Raw genomic sequence first — 25,083 nt, 5'->3', positions numbered from 1 at the left:
TTGGCAAAAAACAATCCATTAAAATCTTTGAAATCTCAATCCAATACACTCCTAAGATGTAATGAATGTCCGAACTCTGTTTACGGCAAGAGCAAACATTGTCCCAACTATTCTTTTTGTTGATGAGGTTGATAGCATCCTTGGGCAAAACCTGCAGATAAAAAATGGACCAATAATTTCGAATGAGACAATGGTGAAGATTAAAAATGGATGTCCGAGCTCTGTTTACGGATGTAATGAATGTCTTGTTTACGGATGTAATTAATGTCTGAGCTCTTTTTACAGTAGCAGCAAACATTGCCCCAACTATTACTCTTGTTCATGAGGTTGATAGCATCCTTGGGCAAAACCTGCAGATAAAAAATGAACCAATAATTTCGAAGGAGACAATGATGAAGATTAAAAATGGATGTCCGAGCTCTGTTTACGGATGTAATGAATGTCTTGTATACGGATGTAATTAATGTCCGAGCTATGTTTACAGTAGCAGCAAACATTGCCCCATCTATTACTCTTGTTGATGAGGTTGATAGCATCCTTGGGCAAAACCTGCAGATCAAAAATGGACCAATAATTCCAAATGAGGCAATGATGAAGATTAAAAATGAATTCATTTTCCAATGGGATGAGCTAATGACAAAACCTAGTAAACAAAAGATGAATAGAAATAAGGAAAACATACAAGGCAAGTTTATATCACAAAGGTTTCTACTACTTTTGCTTGTTTTGTAGTCAACAGCATCACCATTTCACGTTTATTTGGAGGAGCCCTGTTAAATAGGAGACTGAGATCTGGGATGTTCGGTTGGTTGTTGAAATCGCCACACATGCCGTATGGGGGAGTGAGATATGGGATCTTCAGTTGGTTGTTGAAATCGTGAGCCATGCCGTATGTGGGACTGAGATCTGGGATCTTCAGTTGGTTGTTGAAATGTCACGCATGTCGTATGGGGGACTGATATTTGGGATCTGGTTGTTGAAATCGTGAGTCATGCCGTATGGGAGACTAAAATCTGGGATCTTACATAATTTTGAAATAGAAAAGTATATTGAGATTTATTGTATCGATTTTATTAATTAATTTTTATTTATTAATTATTTTAATAAATTATAATCGTTAAATTGATGAAAAAATAACTATGATCAAATTAAGAGTTTTATAAAAGTCATGTTGTAGGTAAAGTGAACTGGTCAATGTTATAGAGATTCGTATTCCGTCTTAATTTTTTTTTTTTTGGTTCAAAAAATATGAGGCCCAGAAAATATTATATACGTAGGAAATTCTTTTTTTTTCCCTATTACATGATAGATACAAACCCCATAAATTAACTGTAAGAATGATAAATTGTTGCAATAGTAAATATATCGTGTCCCATATTAGAAATAGAATAAAATAACATCCGAGCAAATAAAAACTTTGCCAAAGAGAGATAAAAAGAAAGTTTATTTGTCATATACAAATTTGTCATATACAATTTGTCATAACTGAAAATTCCTTCTTCCATGGCAGCATTGACAAAGATATTTATGTTTAAAAGAAATAAGGGGACTGCTTTTTCATCCTTGAACCTCCTAGTCTATATAAATCATTCCACTGCTCCAGCTCTTCCATAGTTGATCCTTGTATCAATACCTGCAGCTACCTGCATTTTTACACTTACATCTATCAATTTCTATGCATGAAAAAATTAAGCTTGAAATCCTTGACTGAATGTATAATTTCAAAGTTTACATGGAAAACAAAAAAAAAGGACTATTGAGCCATTTTATCATCTCCTATAACAATTATTAGATTAACTTGATCTCAATAACTAATCCGGATATTTGTTGCCATCTTGAACCCTTGGGTAATAAGTTACTTTATTCCTCCTGCAAAGGCACAAGGTAACTAATAAAACATGGCAATATAGACATTGATGAATTAAAAGCAGGGTTAATTGAAATTCATAGAATGACTCCAAATGTGAATGTTTGATTGCTTGTATATCTGATATAACTGCCAGCTTTTGCTACTAAATTTATAGAAAACCAAAGGTTAATGATTTTCAGTCCAACATACCAGACTCTTTGCTTGTCTCATGTCTTCCATGTTTATAGGCCTCGGGGTAATCACTTTGTAACGCCCCGTTCTAGAACCGGTTTGTTAACATCGCCTTATGATATTAAGCGCAGTTACAATCACATGGTTCAATTAAAATCCGGTTGAAATTTTCTTTTTAAAACATGTCGAACTTAAGATAACCAAGTGCGTGATCATAACCGTATTACGTTGCGGAATAAAAATAACTAAACTTAACATCATACTCTTATATCCTTAGACCAAAAGTTACTAAATGTCTTCTTCTAATCATTAGCTACGCGTGGCTTCGAATCGCGCCTCGTTTGGAGCACTGTAGCTCAAGTTATGACAATTTGAAGCAACACAATAGGGTGTTGAACACAGGCCCCGCGCGCTTCAGTGCGCTACCGGACGCTCAAGCGCGCGTTATCGGGTGCTAAATCCTCCATCTGGGCGCTTAAGCGCACAGAGGCAGAAAGCATCAGGTCTTTCAGTGTAGATGGGCGCTTCAGCGCGCACCAGGGCGCTCAAGCGCGCTATCCTGGACGCTTAAGCCCTCATTTGGGACGTTTTAGCGCGCAGAGGCAGAAGCATCTCCTCCTTCAGCGGCTAAGGGCGCTCAAGCGCGAACCAGGGCGCTCAAGCACGCAACCCTGGGCGCTTAAGCCCCCACTCTGGGCGCTCCAGCGCGAGGAGGCAGAGAACATTGGCTCTCACAGGGGCAGCAGGGCGCTTGAGCGCGCTCCTGGGCGCTTGAGCGTGCTGCCAGGGAATTCTCCCTCTCTCATTTCTCAAGTCCCAACCTAGGGGAAATGGCATCCTCATGACAAGCCTCAATGGTTCATGCCTCATAACTTAACCCTAGCACTTATCCAACCTCTCCTCAGGGATTATACTAAATTTTGGGCAGCATAACCTTTGTTTTCTCAACATTTCCCAATTTAGCAATAGGTACCTAATATAATTTCCAGCTCAACACTCCAATACATAAAGAGCACGCATATAATGAACTTAAGGTAATCATCAATTACAAATCATGTTCATTACAATTCATGGAACTTAGCTTACAAAACACTATGATCACTCCCTTGGCTCCCATCAACAAAGAGATAACCAAAGGCAGGAGCATAGGCTAAGTCCATTCCAAATAAACAGAACATACATCTATCAATTGTCTATTAATTACAATCCTATACATGTGAGCTACAAAACAACATGTATAATATCAAAATACAGGATCCTCATGCATCACTACTAGTCCAAGTATGGCCACTTGCCACTGGTGGCTCCTGCAGCATCCTTACCTGAAAGGGGGTCCCCGCAACACGGGGTGAGATATACGAATATATCCAGTAAACCAGGGGTCCTTGGAGCATCTCTCCACCCCACAGTTCCATATCAGTGTAATAGCAATAACAATAATAATGCAGTAAATACATATCTATGCAAAGTGCAATAACATCTCCAGGAGAAATCCCTCGAGCTCTCAAGCTGTCCTAAGGAAACTCAGATGCAAATAGTCCTACTGGCCAGCTAAACTACCAAGTATGATTTACGCATCGTTATGCAACATACCAACATAGGGAAACACCATCATATGCCACACCAAATGCATATACATACGTATAACAAAGCATTACACTATTTCATTGCATTTATATACACTATAACTACCACTACCCTTTCAGGGCTTGGTGGAACAATCAAGGGAATTACACCCAAGGTCCGAAGGCTTACCTCAAAGCTTCAGTTCAACCTTTGTTCACCACCAACAGGTTCAGCAACCAATTAACTTTGGTTTCAACAATGACTTACAAGTAACACACCTACACCAGGGTGCCATAACATCAATCATACTATCCAATGAATATTTACTTATATCCATTACTACCCCATCAACTCCACATATTAACTTAGCATGGGCTTACCTATTCCAAAGAGCTAATCAAGCTCCATAGCTTGTTCCAATGGTTGATCACTCACGGTTGGTCCAAATGTCTCGATCCTAGACATCACAAGGACACAATCATCAATCAACCAAGCCAAACCATTGATCATAATTGCAAGAAAACTCACAACCAAGTATCATATTCTTGCAATATACAAAGTATAGTCATATAACTATCTAAGCTCATTTTCACTGATTAAATGCCATTACTAACATTTCTCATAACATACGCTAAGCTCTAATACTCCTAGAACATAGCCAATCTATCAACATTTCATAAAAACCCTAAAACACTATTCATTAAACCCTAGATCATGCAATTTCAATGGATTATGGGGTTCAAGGAGTAGAATCTTACCACCAATGGTCACACAACCAAGGATTGATGGCTCCTCAAGCTCCAATGGAGGTTGAAGCTCCCAAAACCCCAAACTCTCACAAAGGGGCGAAACTTTGAGAGGAAAAATCTCACAACACAACACTCCCCACTAAGAACCAAGCTTGGATTAATGATGAGGGCGAGATTCTAAGTGATTTAGGCTTTTGAATCACTCCAATCGGCCTCCCTTCTTCTCCTTCCCCCCTTCTCTCTCTTTTCCTTTCTTCCTTTCCTCTTCTCTGTTTGCTCGACGGGTTGGGTGGGAAGAGGGGGTTCTTTTGTGTTGTTTTATCACTTAACACATGTTAAGTGGAATAATGCAGGTATTAGTTCATCTATCTATTCAACTCCATTAATTACCAAATTTTACCCAAAAGTCTAGAATATTTTTCTAGGAATATTTCCACTTTTATTTTTATATTTTGGGTACTTTTGACTACACCCATTTATATCCCTTAAGGAGTACACTTTTTAACTCCAAAGTGACTCAAATTCATTTAATTAAGCCTTATACTTAATTTTACTCACAAAAACATGCTTAATTATTTAATTACATGTAATTTGCTATTAATTGAGTTAGGGCTATTATACACTTGGTCTTCTTTTATCTTTTGTATAGCACTTGAAGCATTTTCTGACCTTCGAACTTCTGCCTCCGTTTTCTTCTTTTCCTGAAATAAGTTGCAGTGGAGATTACTTAGCTAGACAGCAAATAACAATTACGCATTAAATAGTGATTATTAGAAGTGATTTGGTATCTACAATTGCCTTCAACATCTCCGGCCCAAAAAAACTCCCTAACAGGTCCATATGTTCTGAACAAATTCTGTTTACAGAAAATCATTGCCACTAACTAGAAGGAATTAGAGTAACCAACAAAATGAACCTTAAAATGAATTCCCCCATATCTTTGTGTCATGGTTGAAGGCAGCTCTTTGAAGTCTAAATTTTCTTGTTTTCTCTTGGCAGATGAAGGACCAACCATGATCCTGCTCAACATTGAAATGAACAGAGATGTCATTGATAAATATAAAAAAAAATAGTTTGTATTATATCCAGAAACCAAACCCTGCACGAAATCTCTGTTTATTATAAACTTTATTGTTTCGTTATGAGCAATATGATGAAGATAACAAGGCTTGTCATTGTTTTAATTAAGAAAATATTGCAACTGAACACAAGTAATAGATAATCATGCCAACCACAAGACAAAAGGGTGGTCCTACCTGAGTTGAAACCGATCTATAATTGCTTGATCAAGGTCAAATGGACTTTTTGTTGAAGCAATAACCATAGTTTGCGCACCAGATAGCGTCAATAGCTCATCCCAGTAGACCATGAATTCATTTTGAATCGTGCTCTCATCAAGAAAAATAATAGTTGGGCCAACCTTTGCTGCTAAAGTAAACAGAGATCGGAGATTCCTTTGGTTAAAATATGTTGGAGTGATGGTAGACATTGAGACAAGAATGAAACTTGCTCTAGCTTCATTTGCCATTGCCTTTGCCAGCATTTTTTTTTGTGTACCAAAAGGCCCTGAAAGCAATATACGGTTCCAAGGATTCACAAGCCCATCTTCGAATAGTTCTGGTCTTCTAAGGGCAAAAACCATGGCCACTTGAAGTGTTCTTTTAATATCATCAGATACATCAGCATCTGCAACTGTAAACCCTTTCTCATTTGCATCTATAACATCGTATATTATGCACTTCTCAAACACATTGTTAGGAGGAACTTCCTGCAAGCAATAGCATGCAAAAATTGATTGTAACAAAAGATGAATAAAAATAAGGAAAACATACAAGGCAAGTTTATATCACAAAGGTTTCTACTACTTTTGCTTGTTGTCTGCCCACGTTGTTTTTTGCTTTGAGTGCGTTTTCATTAACCTTGGCCGAATTCTCATATTTTGTAGTCAGCAGCATCAGCATTTCACGTTTATTTGGAGGAGCCATGTTAAATGGGAGCCTGAGATCCATGTTAAATGTGGGCCTGAAATCTGGGATCTTCAGTTGGCTGTTGAAATCATGAGCCATGCCGTATGGGGGCCTGAGATCTGGGATCTTCGGTTGGCTGTTGAAATCGGGAGCCATGCCGTATGGGGCCCTGAGATCTGGCATCTTCAGTTGGCTGTTGAAATCGCCAGCCATGTCGTATGGGGGATCCATGTTAAAGATGGGCCTGAGATCCATGTTAAATGTGGGCGTGAAATCTGGGATCTTCAGTTGGCTGTTGAAATTGTGAGCCACATGCCGTATGGGGGCCTGAGATCTGGGATCTTCGATTGGCTGTTGAAATCGAGAGCCATGTCGTATGGGGGCCTGAGATCTGGGATCTTCAGTTGGCTGTTGAAATCGCGAGCCATGCCGTATGGGGGATCCATGTTAAATATGGGCTTGGGATCCATGTTAAATATGGGCTTGAGATCCATGTTAAATGTGGGCCTGAAATCTGGGATCTTCAGTTGCTGTTGAATTCGTGAGCCATGCCGTATGGGGGCCTGAGATCTGGGATCTTCGGTTGGCTGTTGAAATCGGGAGCCATGCCGTATGGGGGCATGAGATCTGGGATCTTCAGTTGGCTGTTGAAATCGGGAGCCATGCCGTATGGGGGCATGAGATCTGGGATCTTCAGTTGGTTGTTGAAATCGCGAGTCATGCCGTATGGGGGAGCGAGATCTGGGATCTTTGGTTCGTTGTTGAAATCGCGAGCCATGCCGTATGGGGGACTGAGATCTGGGATCTTCAGTTGGTCGTTGAAATCTGCCATGGCTGATGTTGTATTAGCGTTCAGGACCTTTAGGTTTTTGGTTTAAGGAAGCGTTTTTTTTTTTGGTTCGGAGCAAACTTAGGGTTTGTGATCTTCAAAACGTATATATAGAAGTAAGATAGAAGAATTGGTATGTAGGTGTAAATACAATAGAGTTATTAAATAGGCCAGATCTCTGGCCAAAAAAATTAATTTATTGTTTTTTAAATAAAAAATTATGAAATTTTGACAGTTTTGGAAATAATTATATATTTATGGTACAATATCACGTTCAATTTGAGCGTCGTCAATCACGCGATTCACGCCTAAATTAAGCGTCACTCAAGAGGCAATCACGCCTAATTTAGACGTCACTCAAGAGGCAATCACGCCTAATTTATACGTCACTTATCAGGTGTTGACACGTGTCACAAAAAATCAACAATTTAATAGTAAAAACTCAGAAGGCCATAACTTTTGACTCAGGTATCTGAATCATGTAATTTTTTTTGATTCCATATAACTTTTCGAGATCTACGTAATGACGCCTCATTTGACATATTTTATCTCTCACAAACATAATTTGAATTATGCAACAATGAGACTTTATCTTATAAGTTGTGGTCTGAAATTAATGATGGTACCAAAGTGGATTAACGGAAATTATAATTAATTAATGAATTATAATCATTAGATTGTGACCCAATAAATTAATAATTAATTAATAAGTGTGACCCAATAAATTATAATCGCTAGATTGACAGAAATTAACGGTTGTTAATATTTAGTAGTAACAAGTAATAAGAAAAAAAGGTAGTAATTATAACATTTCTCTTATTTATTTCTATAACAGCAGGATAAAATGTAGTAAAAAGATCAGTAAAATTAATAAGTTATATAATTTGTATGAATCATTAAATATAAATAGAATAATAATGAAGGTAAGAGTTCTTATTTTCATATTGGTATAAATTGCCATCATTAATTTCAGACCACGACTTTTAAGATAAAGTCTCATTGTTGCAAATTCAAATTGTGTTTGGGAACATAATAAAATATGCCAAATGAGGTGTCATTGCGTAGATCTCAAAAAGTTATGTGGAATCAAATTTTTTTTTACCTGAATCGGATACCCGAGTCAAAAGTTATGGCCTTCAGAAGTTTAAGATTAAATTGTTAATTTTTTATGACACGTGTCAACACTTCATGAGTGAGGCCTAAATCAAGCGTGATTGCCTCTTGAGTGAAGCCCAATTAAGGCGTGATTGGTGACGCCCAAATTGAGCGTGATATTAGGAAATAAATGTGTAATTATTTCCAAAACTGTCATAATTTTTTATTTAAAATACAATATATCAATTGTTTTGCCCAGATCTCTGTTAAAAAATATGAGTTGATACAAAAAAATTATTCTACTAAATCGAATGTTTGGTGAATTGAATTGAATTGAATTGCATTTAATATAGTCAAATATGTTACTATTTAAGTAAAAACATATGTCATTTCTTATTTGTTTTTTGCATTTAAATTTAATATTTTTTTTTAACAACTATACACATATTTTTAAAATTTTAAATTTTTTTTTTTTTTTTTTGTAAATAATATTTTTATTTATTTTCTTTTATAGTATAAATATGTCATTTCTTATTTATTTTTTCCATTTTAATTTGATATATTTTTATTTTTTAACAACTATACACATATTTTAAAATTTTTAAATATTTTTTCATTTGATTTATATTTTATATTAAATTTAAATTTAGTCTATATATATGTTCACACTACATGTCATTTGAAAACTTTCCTCCTTTAGTAAATAGTTGAAATTAAAAAATAAAAAATTTAATCTACAAATCAAAATAAAATAAATGGAAATTTAAGTGAACAATTTGTGGTAGTAGACAACTCATTCAATGTCTCACTACTTTTTACATTGGAATTTTCAAATTAATAATAACTCAATTCTTTTAAATTTAGAATTTATGTTTAAATTTAAATTTTGAATCTGAATTTTTAACGGCCGGTTCAACCGGGATACCGGTGAACCCGACATGTGACCAGTCTGAGCAACACATCAGACCGGACAAGCATCCAAACCGGTAAAAACCGGAACAGCTCGGCGGATTTAAACGAAAACCAGTGACTCTCAACTCGCATTGAACCGGCGCTTAAAGCTAACACGACGTTTTGCTTTTCTGTTCCTCAAATGGCTTATAAATAATATGTTTTGTCGTATTTTAGTCGATGTGGCACATGAATGAATAGGATTGTTACTCATCAGGAAGTTGGCTTCTCGGTTTCTCAAGGAGATTGGGGTCTACACCTCATTGAGAGCTAAACTTTGAGACTTTGTACACGGTATAGAGTTATATCATATGTGTCTGGCACCTTTTATTTTATGTGTTAATGATTAGAAACCCATCAACAAACCTCCAAAACAGAAGCAACTAATTAACTTAAGAAAAAAATGAATGAATGAAATGTATGGTGGTGGGTCAGACTCAGAAGTTGCAGCCACAACAAAGGTAGAAGAAGCAGAAGGTGAAAACAAGGACTACAACCTCTGCCACAGAGATTGTCTTGAAAATGACGGTGTCCATGATGGTCATTTGAAGATCCAATCATTTCCACTGAAACACAGAAAAACTCCTACGGTCCTACCTCACCTTCTTCAACGAGCTGTTCTTCATTTTTGTATTGTACCTTTGTAATTATTTCTCATAAAACTAAGTTATATATTTATTGATAGTTTAAACTTTAAAGTCTATTATTGATAATTATTTTATGTGAATTTTTATTAATATAAGTAATATTTTTATATTTTTATATTTTTAATATGTGAACAGTAGATCCGGTTGAACCCGGTTGAACCAGTGACCCAGTACCTCGTCCGATTCAATGACCGGTCCGAGTTTTAAAACATTGGTTAGAACTATTAATGCTGCATAAAAAAACAAAAACATTAAAAAAAAATTGTAAAATAACAAAATTATTTATATTGTAAAATAAATTCAAAATTTGGAAATAAATTAAATGAAAAATTATGTGAATAATTTTTAGTGGCAGACAACTCATTTAATATCACATTTCTTTCTACATTGAAAATTTCAAATTAATAATAACTCAACTCTTTTAAATTTCGAATTTATGTTTGAATTTGAATTTTTAACTTTGTAATGGTGGGAAAATTTTTGGTGGCAGGCAACTCATTTAATGTCTCACTACTTTTCTTTTGTTGCATGTTATGAGTAAAAAAGATCTCTATTTTTCTTTTGTTGTACATCCCACTATTTTTTGCATGGGAAATTGTTAGCCCTATTAATGCTGTATAAAAAACAAAAACATTAAAAAAAAATTGTGAAATAAAATAATTATTTATATTGTAAAATAAATTCGTAATTTAGAAATAAATTAAATAGAAAATTAAGTGAACAATTTGTGGTGGCACACAACTCATTAATATCACATTTCTTTGTACATTGAAATTTCCAAATTAATAATAACTCAACTCTTTTAAATTTTGAATTTATGTTTAAATTTGAATTTTTAACTTTGTAATGGTAAGAAAATTTTTGGAAATTTTTTTGTGGCAGATAACTCATTTAATGTCCCACTACTTTTCTTTTATTGTATGTTATGAGTAAAAAAGATCTTTATTTTTGTTGTTGTTGTAAATCCTACTATTTTTTGCTTGGATAATTGTTAGCCCTATTGATGTTGTATAAAAAAACAAAAACATTAAAAAAAATTGTGAAATAACAAAATTATTTATATTGTAAAATAAATTTGAAATTTGGAAATAAATTAAATGGAAAATTAAGTGAACAATTTGTGGTGGCAGACAACTCATTCAATGTCCCACTGCTTTCTACATTGAAATTTTCAAATTAATAATAACTCAATTCTTTTAAATTTCGAATTTATGTTTAATTTAAATTTTGAAATTGAATTTTTAACTTTGTAATGGTGGAAAACTTTTGGAAAATTTTTGGTGGCAGAGAGCTCATATATCGCAGTGATTCCAAATCATCCCGTTAACTTTGTTCTACAACAAAGCTGCATAAAAAAAACAAAAATATTACATGTTCATGTAATTGAACAACAATTTGAGAAGATGAAGAATATAAACAGACAGAGAAGAGAAGAAATATGTGCAGAGGAGCTCATTACCAAATGAAAAAATCCAATAACACATATCTTATTTATACACAAAATATTTGCATTTTTTTAGAAAATATTTTTTTTAATGATTATTTTTGAACAAAATAGTTTTTTTTATGCAGCATTGATATGGTTAACAGATACCCATATAGAAAGTAATGGGATAATAAATAAGCTGTCTGCCACCAATAATTGTTCAAATGTTTTTCCACCATTACAAAGTTTAAAATTCAAAATTCAAATTCAAATGAAATTCAAAATTTAAAATAAATATTTCAGAAAGCAATGAGTTATAATTAATTTGAAAATTCCAATGTAGAAAGTAGTGAGATTTTAAATTAGACGTTCAAAAAACAGAAAAAAAAATTTGTTTTTAAATTAGGCGCTCGAAATCCTTTTTATTCTTTTTAAAAATATATTAAAATTTAAATTTTAAATTTGTTAGCTTTTGTTTGAGTCAAATTTAGAATTTAAATTTTAAAAATACAAACCAAGCATTCAAAAAACAGTAAATATTTTGTTTTTAAATTAGACACTCGAAATTCTTTTTATCCCTTTTAAACAGATATTAAAATTTAAAGTTTAAATTTTTTAGTTTTTGTTTGAGTCAAATTTAGAATTTAAATTTTAAAAATACAAACCAAACGTTCATCTGACTAGTGAATTACCCGTGCGATGCCCGGGGGAAAAAGAACGAAATCGTTGTCGCCGTCGTTGGTTAATCATCGCACAGGTAAATCAACACATTCATCTTGCTATCAAGCTCTGAACGGTACTATGGTGGAGGTATAAACATGAAGGAACAAAAAATAAAAAATCAAACTTGTTACTTGAGAATTATGTGAAATAAAAAAGAATTATCTGACTATTTTGTGCTATTTTTGAACTTTAAAAGGCTACAACATTCACACGAAACTTGTAAATATCAACCACAAACAAATTTGCAACTCAGAGACATTGATTACTATGCAAAACAAATATAGTCATGTACTCAATAATTCATTCTTCAAATACAACCACCAATGAACCTTCTCCTTTGCATTATTATTCAATATGATCCCGTTTTATTGTTCAACCGTACACAAATTTTGCTACAAAATGAAATCAATTAATAAAATAAATAAATAAATGTTGTGCTGATTGTTTATTTTATTTAGATGCATTTTTATTTATCACAATATGATTGTTCATTTTATTTAGATGTTTGTTTCTGAAAATATTTACAGCAGTAAATCAAATTATCTTAACCATACAAAGACGGGTTTGTTAGACAGTAGATATAAGGGGGGGAACATGTTCGCTGGCGGGGTGGGCCGGCCCTCCGGGCCAAGCCTATTTTGCCACCTCTAACTATCAATATTTTCTATCAACATATAATAGGTTTTCGTATTTATCTACACACACAAAAAAGTTCTTATACTTACGTTTAGATTACTATGTATCTATTTTTTCTGTAGTTGTACCATATATGTTAGATGAAGAGTTCAAAAATATTTGAGTTAGTACGTTTAATTAATATTATAACAAACATTTTATAGTTGAAGTTAAATATGGTGATATTTCGGGTCAACGTGTGAACCAACAGAAGACTAGTATCTTTTTCTCGAAGAATACTCCTAATAATGTAGCGGATGAGATTACAGGATTGTGTGGTTTTAAGAGGATGCGTAATGTAGGAAGACATTTGGGGGTGTGGATGAAGCATGGAAGAGCTTCTAGAGAAGCATATGCTAACATTGTAGAAAAGATTCAATCTAAGATTAATGGTTGGCAATCAAAAAGCCTATCACAAGCAGGGATGATTACTCTTTCTCAATCTGTCCTCTCCACTACTCCATTCTTTCAGATGCAATGTGATAAAATCCCAAAGGCTATCTGTTATGAAATTGAAAAACTACAAAGAAAATTTATTTGGGGAGACACAGAGGAGAAAAAAAAGATGCATCTTGTGGGTTGGGACACAATTACAAAACCGAAGGAAGAAGGAGGTTTGGGGATAAAAAAAGTTAACTCTCATGAATGATGCTTTTGTAGGGAAACTTGTTTGGGATATTTTCTCACAACCTGATAAATTCTGGGTTCAATTCCTCAGGGCTAAATATTGTGGGCAGCATGGAGGAAATGACATTTTTCATTGTAAGAATGGTGATTCTAGGTTATGGAAATATATTTGTTAAACTTGGAAGAGTCTAGAAAGTCAGCTCAGTTGGGAGATTGGTAATGGATCAGCCATTTCTTTTTGGAAAGATAATTGGATTCAAACTGGTGGAAGACTTCTGGATATGACTTCGAGTACAGTTCCATGGGAGGAGATTAATAAGAAAGTGGCTGATTATGTTAATGGGCAAGGAAATTGGGATGTGCAGCTGCTGTCTCGTTGGCTTCCTTTGGATATTATCTTAGTGATTAAAAGCATGCTGCCTCCAAATGAGCAAGATGGTGCTGATTATGTGCATTGGAAGCTGAAGGACTCAGACCATGTTTCAGTCAAAAGCCTGTATCAAACCCTTGCAGGTAATAATTCTGAAACTGTTTATAATTCTTCTTCAATTTGGAAAAAAGTTTGGAATTGGGAAGGACCTCAGGTGGTTAGATTGTTTTTATGGAAAGTTATTCATGATAGATTGCCAACAAAAAATAGATTAAGCTCTTTTGATATTGGTCAACCTGATTGTCCAATGTGTATGGAAGGTGCTGAGTCTACTTTACATTTATTAAGAGATTGTAGGAATATGAGGACTCTTTGGTTAACCCTCATTCCTAACAGCCTTGGCAAATCCTTTTTCACGGATGACTTATATATTTGGATGGATAGTAATCTAGCTTGTAGGGAAGGTTCTAGAGAGAATATACCATGGTGCATGATTTTTGGTATTACTTGCTGGTGGGCTTGGAAATGGAGGAATGATGTTGTCTTTGGTAATAATTCTGCTCATCTTAGCCATCTTAAAGAAAATTTGATTATTTCTAAAGCCAAAGAAGACCATTTTGCTTTTCAGTTTGCTAACAGGCATAATGCAATAAAGACTACAACATATATCCCTGTCTGTTGGAAGCCTCCTAATGAGAGTTGGATTAAATTGAATACTGATGGTGCTTGTAGAAGTTCCTCTGGTTTGACTGCTTGTGATGGTATTCCTAGAAATCATATGGGACATTGGCTAAAAGGGTTCTCTTACAAAGTGGGAGCTTGTAATTCTCTTAATGCTGAACTCTGGGGTATTCTCAAAGGGTTAGAGATGGCTTGGGAGGAAGGCTGGAAAAATCTTATTGTTGAATCTGATTCAACATCTGTAATCACCATTCTTTCTAAAAAGGGTGTTAAAGCCCGTGAATCTCATCTGGTGGTTCGTATACTGGCGTGGTTACAAAAAGACTGGCGAGTTTACTTAGTCCACACATACAGAGAAGGCAACTGCTGTGCTGACTGGCTGGCAAATTATGCTCTGGATAATCCTAGTGCTGCAGATATGTCTATTTTTTGTTATCCTCCTGCTCAGATTCATTCTGTTTTTATTGCTGATTTAGCTACTGTTTGTAGGGTCCGTACAGTGACTATTATGTAGTCTCTTGCTGGTTATTTGATTCTAGCTACCAAAAAAAAAATGGTAATATCAAAAGACCATTCATTTGCTTAATTGCATAAGTAGAAATAATTATTCACAAAATTTATATATATATATATATATATATAAACATATATTTAATGCATCATATTTAATCTGAATAAGGTTAGTTTAGATGCTTGTTTCTGAAATATTTACAACAATAAATCCGATGATCAGCCACAAAAAGACGAATTCGTTAGACAGTAAATAAAAAAAATGTGTTGGCGAGCGAACTCTACTATTTGGCGGGCAGGGTGAGCTGGCCCTCTAGGTCCCAATTTACTACCTCTTATTATCAACATTTTATATCAGCAAGTAATATATTTTTATATTTAAAAATAATAAGTTATATCTGATTTATATTTTAAAGTCACATATAATTTTTAAAAAATTACATATAACTATAAGTGTAATTTTACTTTGGTTTTAAGTATATATATTCAATTCATTTGTTTTACTTTCCAAAGAATTGGCTGATATTACTCCACAATTCGATATTATGACTAATTTTGTTGATTGTAAGTCTAATAATAACATCGGTTAAAAAAAACTTTTTGCAAGGATCTGTGTCGTTTGTATTTGCAATTTTACAAATTTGTACTTACAAAAATTAAAATAAGTTTTATGATTTTAATTATAAAAAAAGAAGGATGAAATTTCAATTTAATTATACAAATACGTTGGTGGGCCGGCCCTTCGGGCCGAGCCCAGTTTGCCACTCTAACTATCAACATATAATAGATTTTTATATTTATCCGCAAAAAAGGATCTTATAGTTGCGTCTAGGTTTTTATATTTTATCTCAGAGATGAACTTTCATTTATTACAATTAGATTTATAAAATAATAAGAAATTATTATTATTTTTTGCAAGGATTTGTGTAGTTAGTATTTAAAATTTTACAAATTTGTATTTACAAAAATTGAAATCAAATTTAGGAATTTAATTATAAAAGAAGAATAATGGAATTTTAATTTAATTATAAAAACTTGTTGGCAGGCCCTTGGGCCAAGCCCAGTTTGCAACCTTTAACTATCAACATTTTATGTAAATAATAATCTTTTTTCAAGGATTTGGGTCCTTAATATTTTGAATTTTACAAATTTATATTTACAAATATTGAAATCAGATTTAAGAATTTAATTATACAAGAATAATGATGAAATTTTAATTTAATTATAAATATAAGTTGGTGGGCTGGCCCTCTGGGCCGGGCCCAGTTTGTCACCTCTAACTGTCAGCATTTTATGTCATCATGTAATATGTTTTTATATTTATCAACACAAAATTATTCTTATAGTTGCATCTAGATTACTATATATCTTTATTTTTTACAGTTGCGTTTAAATCGACTCTTTGTGGTTTGTGTGTTGGTGGGCCGGCCCTCCAGGCCGAAGCCCAGTTTGCCACATCTAACTATTAGCATGTAATAAGTTTTTATATTTATTCACAAAAAAAGGTTCTCATAGTCACACTTAGGGGGTGTATTGGATTGAGATTTCAAAGGATTTTAATGGATTGTTTTTGGACAAAAAAATCTGTTGGTATTCGATTAGGATTTTAATGGATTGAAAAAAAGTCATGTGGTATTCGATTAGGATTTTAAAGGATTGTTTTAAAATCCGTCCAAATCCGTTGGTATTCAATCAGGATTTTAAACAATGGAATCACAATCTCGTGGTATTCAAAAATCTGACGATTTTAATGGATTTTCTAATGGTGTGGATTTCGTGAGACTTTTTAGTGAAAAATATAAATAGGATGTCTCTCTCACAATCTCACCCTAACCCCTAGAATTTCGTGAGATTCTTCTATTACAGTATTTTCTTATTCCTTTGACAGGTTGACTGCTCGAAATTGGGTTCCGCCATGGGAGCTTCATCAAAACTATAAAAAAAAGCATATTTTTTAGCGATGTTCATCACAAAGCAACCCAGAAACAACAAACTAACGAGATTTTAATATAATCTATCTCAAAAGTAACATATTTTTGAGCCATTTTTTAGAAATTTTGAAAGTTTAAAAAGTGATTTTTCAAGCTATTGGTCGCAGTGTTTTTTTGCACAAAAACGTGTGATTTTTGTATTAAAAATAACATAAAACAGTGAAAAAGTAACAGGGGAACTAATCCCTCAAACCAATTTTCATTTTACATCAATGAAACAATATCAATTTAAAAACAAATTGAAACTTTCATAATATGAACACTATATTTCGTAACAATACATTCATGAACGAAAATCCTTTACTATAGGAAACGATTTCAAACAATTTTTGTGTCAATAGATAACTAAAAGCTTGTTTCTCAAAAGCCCCAAAGCAATTTACGGTTTCAAGCATCGATTAAAAAAATTTGAGAAATTTTCTAAACTTTCATGTAATTAAACCCAAAATTTCAGATTCGAAATTTTCTTAGAATATTCAATGACAATATGCATATGATATATGGTTAGAAAACTCTCATCACGTAAAATAAAAATCCCAAGATTTTCAAGATCAATTGCAAAAAATTCCAAACGAAATTTTATCATGAACTTTGATACCAAATGAAGAAGAAAATTTTCAACCCATTAAATATGTGAAAAGTTGTTGTTTAGTAATTTTGAATGGTTGTTAAAAATTATATTATGTTTTACTGATTGAGAAAATTATATTAAGTTTTACTTTTATTTTATTAATTTCATTGCATTTCTTTGTTTTTTTTTTATGGGGAAGATAATACTTAAAACCTATTTATGTTTACAACATTTTACAATCGTATCTTAATCGTTGAATTTTGTCAATCAACGGTTATTATTTTCACAAATCAAACTCATTAATTAATATTTAATTTGCAATGAATGATAATCGTTGATTGATGGAAATCAACGGTTAAGATATGATTGTAAAATATTGTAAACAAAAATAGGTTGTAAGTATAACCTTTCCCTTTTTTATTGACTCTTGTAATTTTGAATGCTTTTTAAAAATTCATATGGTTTTTTAAAATCTTATAAATTCATATTATCCTTTCAAATCTTATAAATTCTATTAAAACCCTTTAAAATCCAACCTTATGAAATCTTGATTGTCAAAAAAGTCTTTTTAAAAAGCTTTAAAGTCTCTCTAATTCTAAATAGTCTTTTAAAATCTATAAGATTTTTTAGCTCAAAAAAGTCTTTTAAAATCCTAATCCAATACACCCCATTAGGTTTTTATATTTTATCTCAAATATGAACTTTCATTTATTACAATAACATTTAAAAAATAATAATAAATAATTGTTTTTGTAAGGATTTGAGTCGTTAGGATTTGAAATTTTACAAATTTATATTTGCAAAAATTTATGAATTTAATTATAAAAAAGAAAGATGAAATTGTAATTTAATTATAAAAATATGTTTGTGTGCCGACCCCAGTTTGCCACCTCTAACTATCAGCATGTAATAGATTTTAATAATTATCCACAAAAAAGCTCTTATAGTTGCGTCTAGGTTTTTATATTATATCTCAAAGATGAACTTGCATTTATTACAAATAGATTTACAAAATAATAAGAAATAATTATTTTTTGCAAGGACTTGTGTCTTTGGTATTTAAAATTTTATAAATTTGTATTTACAAAAAAATCAGATTTGGGAATTTAATTATAAAAGAAGAATAGTGGAATTTTAATTTAATCTATAATTTTATATTAAATTCAAATTTCTTATATACATATCTTTTTCCCATACATAAATATTAAATGCTGAACTCTTTTTTAACTTTTCAAGTTCAAAATTCAAATTCAAATTTTTAATATTAAATATTTTTTCACCCAATAGACATAATAATTAATATTATTAATAAGCTTAATAATTTTTCATATAGAAAGTAGTGGGAAACATGGATAGAAGGATGTGCACATTCTCCAAGTAATAGTTTATAGTTTTCTTTTACGACATGTGAAATTGTGTTATTTATACTCTTACATCAAAAGAATGAAAGTTTAATTTTTTTGTTATATATTAAATTAAAACCTTTTTTGTAGTGATTAAATTTTATTATTTATTTTTTACAGAAAGATAAATGTCATTTTTTATTTTTTATTTAAATTTTAAATTTAAATTCATTCATTTTCATTGTGTATATTTTTATATTTATAACAAAAATATAATGAACAAATATAAGTTGATACAAAAATATAATATAATCGATTATTTTATTATTTAAACAAAAACATAATTAAAAAGTATATATATATATAAAAGAAATATGGTCATTAGAAAAAACGTAATTAGAATGCTCTGTTTAATCAAATTCTATTATTTTGATAATTTCAATTTTTGCTTTATACTCTTTTCTCACCTATCAAGTTCAAATTTCAAATTTAAAAAGTTTGAATTATAAACATTAAATATTTCCCCCAATAGATATAATAAATAATATTATTAATAGGGTTAACAAATTTCCATGCAAAAAGTAATGAGAAACATTAAAATAGTCTGTTAAATACTTAATGAAAAACATCTTTTTACGATGCAAGAGTTGTATGGTCAGTGGTCAGTGAATGGTCATTTATTTTTATAGTGATTAAATTTTTTTATTTTATTGTATACAAAATGATAGATGTAATTTTTTTATTAATTATACATATTATTCAAAAAATTAATTTTTTTTCTTTTAATTTATAATTTTTAGATTCGATATACATATATATATTTAAAATATTTATGTTAATTTTTTTTTTAAGAAAATGAGGAAGATAATTTATAGTGAGTCAAATTTAAAGTTTAAATTAGTTAGTTTTTGTTTGAGTCAAATTTAGAATTTAAATTTTAAAAATACAAACCAAGCGTTCAATAAACAGTGAATTTTTTGTTTTTAAATTAGACGCTCGAAATCCTTTTTATTCTTTTTAAACAGATATTAAAATTTAAAGTTTAAATTAGTTAGTTTTTGTTTGAGTCAAATTTAGAATCTAAATTTTAAAAATACAAATTAAGCGTTCAAAAAACAGTAAATATTTTGTTTTTAAATTAGAAGCTCGTAATCCTTTTTAAAAAGATATTAAAATTTAAAGTTTAAATTAATTAATTTTTTTCGAATCAAATTTAAAATTTAAATTTTAAAAATACAAACCAAGCTTTCCAAAAATAGTAAATATTTTATTTTTAAATTAAACGCTCGAAATCCGTTTTATCCTTTTTGAACAGATATTAAAATTTAAAGTTTAAATTAGTTAGTTTTTGTTTGAGTCAAATTTAGAATTTAAAATTTAAAAATACAAACCAAGCGTTAAAAAAAGAGTAAATATTTTGTTATTAAATTAGACGCTCAAAATCCTTTTTATCCTTTTTAAACAGATATTAAAATTTAGAGTGTGACTTTCGAAATTTAAAAAAGTAATGAGATATTAATCAAGTTTAAATTCCAAATTTAACTCAAAATTTAAGTTTGAATATCGAAATTTAAAAAATACAAACCAATTAATGCTGAACTCTTTTCCCACATATATATCAAGTTTGAATTTTAAAATTTAAAAAAGTAATGAGAGATTAATCATAAAAAAATGATTAAATATTTTAAAAAAAATTTGTTAAATAGTTTTTTTAAAAAATTACTTGTACGAAATTCTTTTATTCTTTTGTATTATGTTTTCGAATTTTGTTTTTTTTAAAAGTTTGGAATATTCACTTTTTTTAAAGGATGTTGGTTTCAAGGCTAATTATGATAAATTTAATTAGAAGATAAAAAACTTCATATGCCTGTCTTATATTTTGGAATTGAAGAGCCATCAATTTCTCTTCTAGTTCATATTCTCATCATGAGCATGCAAAACAGAGCTTTCCAATGCCTAATTGCATTGAATTAGGCTAGGCACTTATACAATAGGCACAAACAAAATTAAAAAAAGTAGAAGGATAAATTAATAGTGATAATTAAAGCAAAAAATTCGTAAAAGAAAAATTGCTTTGAAACTATGTTGCTGGGTTGCACTGGTCTAGCATCTGACACACTTCAACATTCTTTGAAGAAATAGAAGATGGTTTTATGAGGGTCAAAGTAGTATCATTTCTATCCAACTCATCACTCCCATCGTCACGGTAAGCATATCTGTCAAGAACATACATAAATTAAATAACATCAACAACAATGCGAAACAAATTATGTATGGACAGGAAGAATAGAAGGGAAAGCTCATCTTGCTTTTGCAGACATTAAAGATAGAAAATTGAAGAACTTTAAGATAAAGAAAAAAAAATTCGTGTTGAATTTTGAGATGGTGCTCAAAGAGCACAGATAACACACAGTAGAGAAAAAGACAGAACTTGCCAAAGGCTAGGGTGATCCAGCATTATGCCATTGCTTGTTGTATACTTTAAATTTAAGACATTTTATTATATCATTTCATTCATTTATGATATTAGATTATGGAGAAGAAAATACTTGTAGAAGAAAAGCAGATAATGAAGAATGCCATGCCTTCCTCTAAGGAAATACAAAAGCAATATCCCAGTGATTCCAAATCATCCTGTCAGTTTCGTTCTACAACAAAGCTGCAAAAAAAAGCAAAAATATTACATGTTCATGTGATAGAACAACAATTTGAGAAGATGAAGAACATAAACACATAGATAAGAGAATAAATATGTGCACAGAAGCTAATTACCAAATGAAAAAAACCAATAACACATATCTTATTTATACACAAAATATTTACATTTTTTACAAAATATTTTCGTTTTTTAATGATTATTTTTTAACAAAAAAAGTAATGGGATAATAAATGAGTTGTCTGCCACCAACAATTGTTCAAATGTTTTCCTACCCTTTAAAATTCAAATTAAAAATTAAAAATTCAAATTAAAAATTAAAAATTAAAATTAAAAATTGAAAATCAAGATTTCATAAAGTAGTGGGACATTAGATGAGTTGTCTGCCACCAACTATGAAGCACCGACACTTCAAAGACATTGACGTGTCGTGTCCGACACTTCCCGACACTCCAACACGCATTGTAGAAACTCAAAAAATGGTTCAAAGGTTGCATTGCGTTGCGTTTTTAGTTCCAACTAATAGATTTGTTAGATTATGATTATAATTTTATTGAGTTTAATATAAATATTTGGGATATCTTATGTTTCTTTGCACAATCAATGAGTATTATAAGTTTAACTTCATTTTGTTGTTAAATTATTGAATATTAAATATAATATACACTACATAAATAAAAAATATTATTTAATATCACAATGTGTCTTAACGTGTCAAAATCTAACAGTTTTTAGAATTAACGTGTCGGAGTGTCGTATCGTGTCACGTGTCCCGTGTCGGTATCAGTGCTACATAGGCCACCAACAATTGTTAACATATTTTCTCAATTGAATTTAATTACAAATTAGGTTTTATTTAATATATTTTATTTTTATTTTTTTTTACTAAAGAAGGAAAGGTTTTAAATATTTTGTAGTGTGAACGCAAAGCTGAAAATGAAGGAGAAAGTGACACGTCAGCAAAGTTGCCAAAGAATGAGTTTCCTTTAGAATATTAAATGGTGGTAGCTTAGTTGGCGCATGGGAGCTGAACAGGTGGGGGCGGGAGCATGTGTTCAATCCTCCCCAGTACTACCTTTGGGAGGGGTTTAAAGCCTTAATCCTGAACCCGCCCCGAATCGGACTAGTAGCGATGAATCAATTGGAATATTTCTAAAAAAATATATATAATAAATAAATATTTTACATTTTAGTCATTGTCGTTTATAGTATTATTATAAATTTTTATTTGATTATAGAATAATATGTTAATAGTTGTTATCGGATAAGTTAAATTCATTCGGTTAGGTTAGGTTAGGTTATTACAACGTAAAATTTGTCATATGACAGCATTTGGAAAGGAAATTAGAATGTATTAAAATGGTTTGATATTTGACAGTGTCATTTGGGAATCGTCATCCTGATCGTGTTGGCGTTAGGGTTTGCACTTGCTCACACTCACACTCACCATCATTGTTTTTATATATACTCTGTTTCTGTTATTTTCATAAGAACTTGAGATGATTTTATTTTTGTCTTTCCTTGTTTGTTATACTTTGCATTCTTAATTTTTGTTTTTTTTTCCAAACAGTGAAAGTCCATAATGGCACCTAAGAGGAAGAATCCATCTCGCAGTACTAGAGGTACAACAAGTATATTTTCTTGCTTTAATGTTTTTCAGTTACTTCATGTTTCCTTTTTACTGTGATTCTTTATAATATGTCATGATTAATATAAGGGTTTTATAAGAGTTATGTTGTAGGAAAAGTGATTGTGCTATGTTATAGAGATTCATTTTGCGTGCCGGAGTTTTTTTCTTTTTTTTTGGTTTCAAAAATTGCAGGTCCCACAAAATGTTGTGTGTGTAGAAAAGTTGTTGTGATCATGTTAAATGATAGATGCAAAACCCTTAATATATATAAGAACACATTAATGTGATCATTTTTATTTCCCTGTATGTATGTATAACAGCTGGTGGCATCCTGAAAGCCACGAAAAGTGAGGCAATCGAACCGTCAAGCAGTGGTATAACTTGTGTAACAATAATTCTTCATTCTTTTATAGACACAAAGACTTTTCATAGAAGGGACAGACTTATTTTAAAAATTATACATAATAAAAATGGTAAAATCCGGTTCACAAGACTATCCGAGTTACAAGGAGTGAGGTGGGGATCGATTGTGGGGAATCTTATCATTGCATTTTTTAACTATGACATTTTGATTATAAGAAGCAACCTTGTATGGTATTTAGGGGGGGAAAATTAATTAATTTTTTTTGGGGGGGGGGGGGGGAGGCAGGGGGTTGCAACCTCCTCTTAGTTCTTATAATAGCCCTAGCCTAATTAATTAATAAATTACATGTGATTAAATAATTAAGCATGTAATAGTGAGTAAAATTAAGTATAAGACTTAATTAAATGAATTGGAGTCACTTTGGAGGAGGTAAAAAGTGTACTCAGTGAAAATTAAGGGGTATTAATGGGTGCAGGCAAAAGTACCCAAAATATAAGAATGGAAGTGGAAATATTCCTAGAAAAATATTCCAGACACTTGGGTAAAGTTTGGTAATTAATGGAGTTAAATAGATAGATGAGTCGATACCCGCTCAAAACCACTTAACATATGTTAAGTGACCCAAGCAACAATGGAACCCATTATTTCCCCCCATTCCCGTCGAGCTACACACAGAGGAAGAAAAGAAGAGAGAAAGGAAGGGAGAAGGAAAATCCAAAGCCCCACCATTCCTCAACCAAATTGGATGATTCCAAAGCCTAAACCACTTCAAATCTTCCCCTCTTTCATAACCCTAACTTAGTTTTGAGTGAGAATCATTGTGGAGGGAGATTTCTCTGGTTAAAGGTGGCAAAAATTAGGTATTTGTGGAGGTTGAAGTGAAGTTTTCCATGGTTGTGGGTTGGAACACCTCCATTGGGCCATTGTGGTGGTGATTGTGGTAAGAAACCCTCATCTCTTTCATGGTTTTGTTGAGTTGAAACCCTTATAAAACTCCGGCACGCAAAATGAATCTCTATAACATAGCACAATCACTTTTCCTACAACATAACTCTTATAAAACCCTTATATTAATCATGACATATTGTTACTCCCAGTCCATCAGTCATTGCATCTCAGTCCTCTGCATCTGCCTTACCCAATTCCTGTACAGATGTCATACCTAGCACCACTCCTATCTGTCTTGTTATCACATCTCCCTCAACTTCCAATATCTCATCCCCTCCACTTTCTCATACAGAACCACCAATTGCCTTTTCACCTCAGCTTCCATCTCCACCCTCATGTGATGTTCCCTCTCTCCCTATACCTGATGTTCCACCTCTACCTACAATTGAGTCTCAGAGACGTTCCACTCGATCCTCTCACCCGCCATCCTACCTTACAGACTACCACTGTAATCTGACTTCTAGCTCCATTGATCCCACAATTCTGATTACATCTCTTGAACCAAGCTCTATTAAACAGGCCTTGGCAACTCCTCATTGGCACTCAGCAATGCAAACTGAGTATGATGCTCTTCAAGCAAACATCACATGGACTTTAGTCCCTCTTCCACCCAACCGAAGAGCAATAGGATGCAAGTGGGTTTTTCGTGTAAAAGAAAATTCAGATGGAAGCTTGAATAAGTACAAAGCAAGACTTGTAGCTAAGGGATTCCATCAACAAGCC

General features: G+C 31.9%; 1 protein-coding gene across 1 annotated transcript; it reads right to left on the bottom strand.

Annotated features, from left to right (window-relative positions):
• Nucleotides 1–1,586: 1,586 nt before the first annotated feature.
• On the bottom strand, nt 1,587–6,536 carry LOC133305198 (uncharacterized AAA domain-containing protein C24B10.10c). Its single transcript, XM_061505333.1, has 5 exons — nt 6,222–6,536; nt 5,613–6,124; nt 5,273–5,375; nt 4,941–5,057; nt 1,587–1,643 (listed from the first exon to the last, which is right to left on the bottom strand). Exons 1-5 carry the CDS (start codon nt 6,534–6,536, stop codon nt 1,587–1,589), a joined length of 1,104 nt encoding a protein of 367 aa, XP_061361317.1.
• Between the last annotated feature and the right edge of the window lie 18,547 nt (nt 6,537–25,083).

This window comes from Gastrolobium bilobum, unplaced genomic scaffold (genome assembly GCF_033153095.1).
Source record: "Gastrolobium bilobum isolate Gb01-03AN ecotype WA unplaced genomic scaffold, APGP_CSIRO_Gbil_v1 utg14059, whole genome shotgun sequence".
Taxonomy (NCBI): domain Eukaryota; kingdom Viridiplantae; phylum Streptophyta; class Magnoliopsida; order Fabales; family Fabaceae; genus Gastrolobium; species Gastrolobium bilobum.
This window is presented reverse-complemented; position numbering and strand designations above follow the sequence as displayed.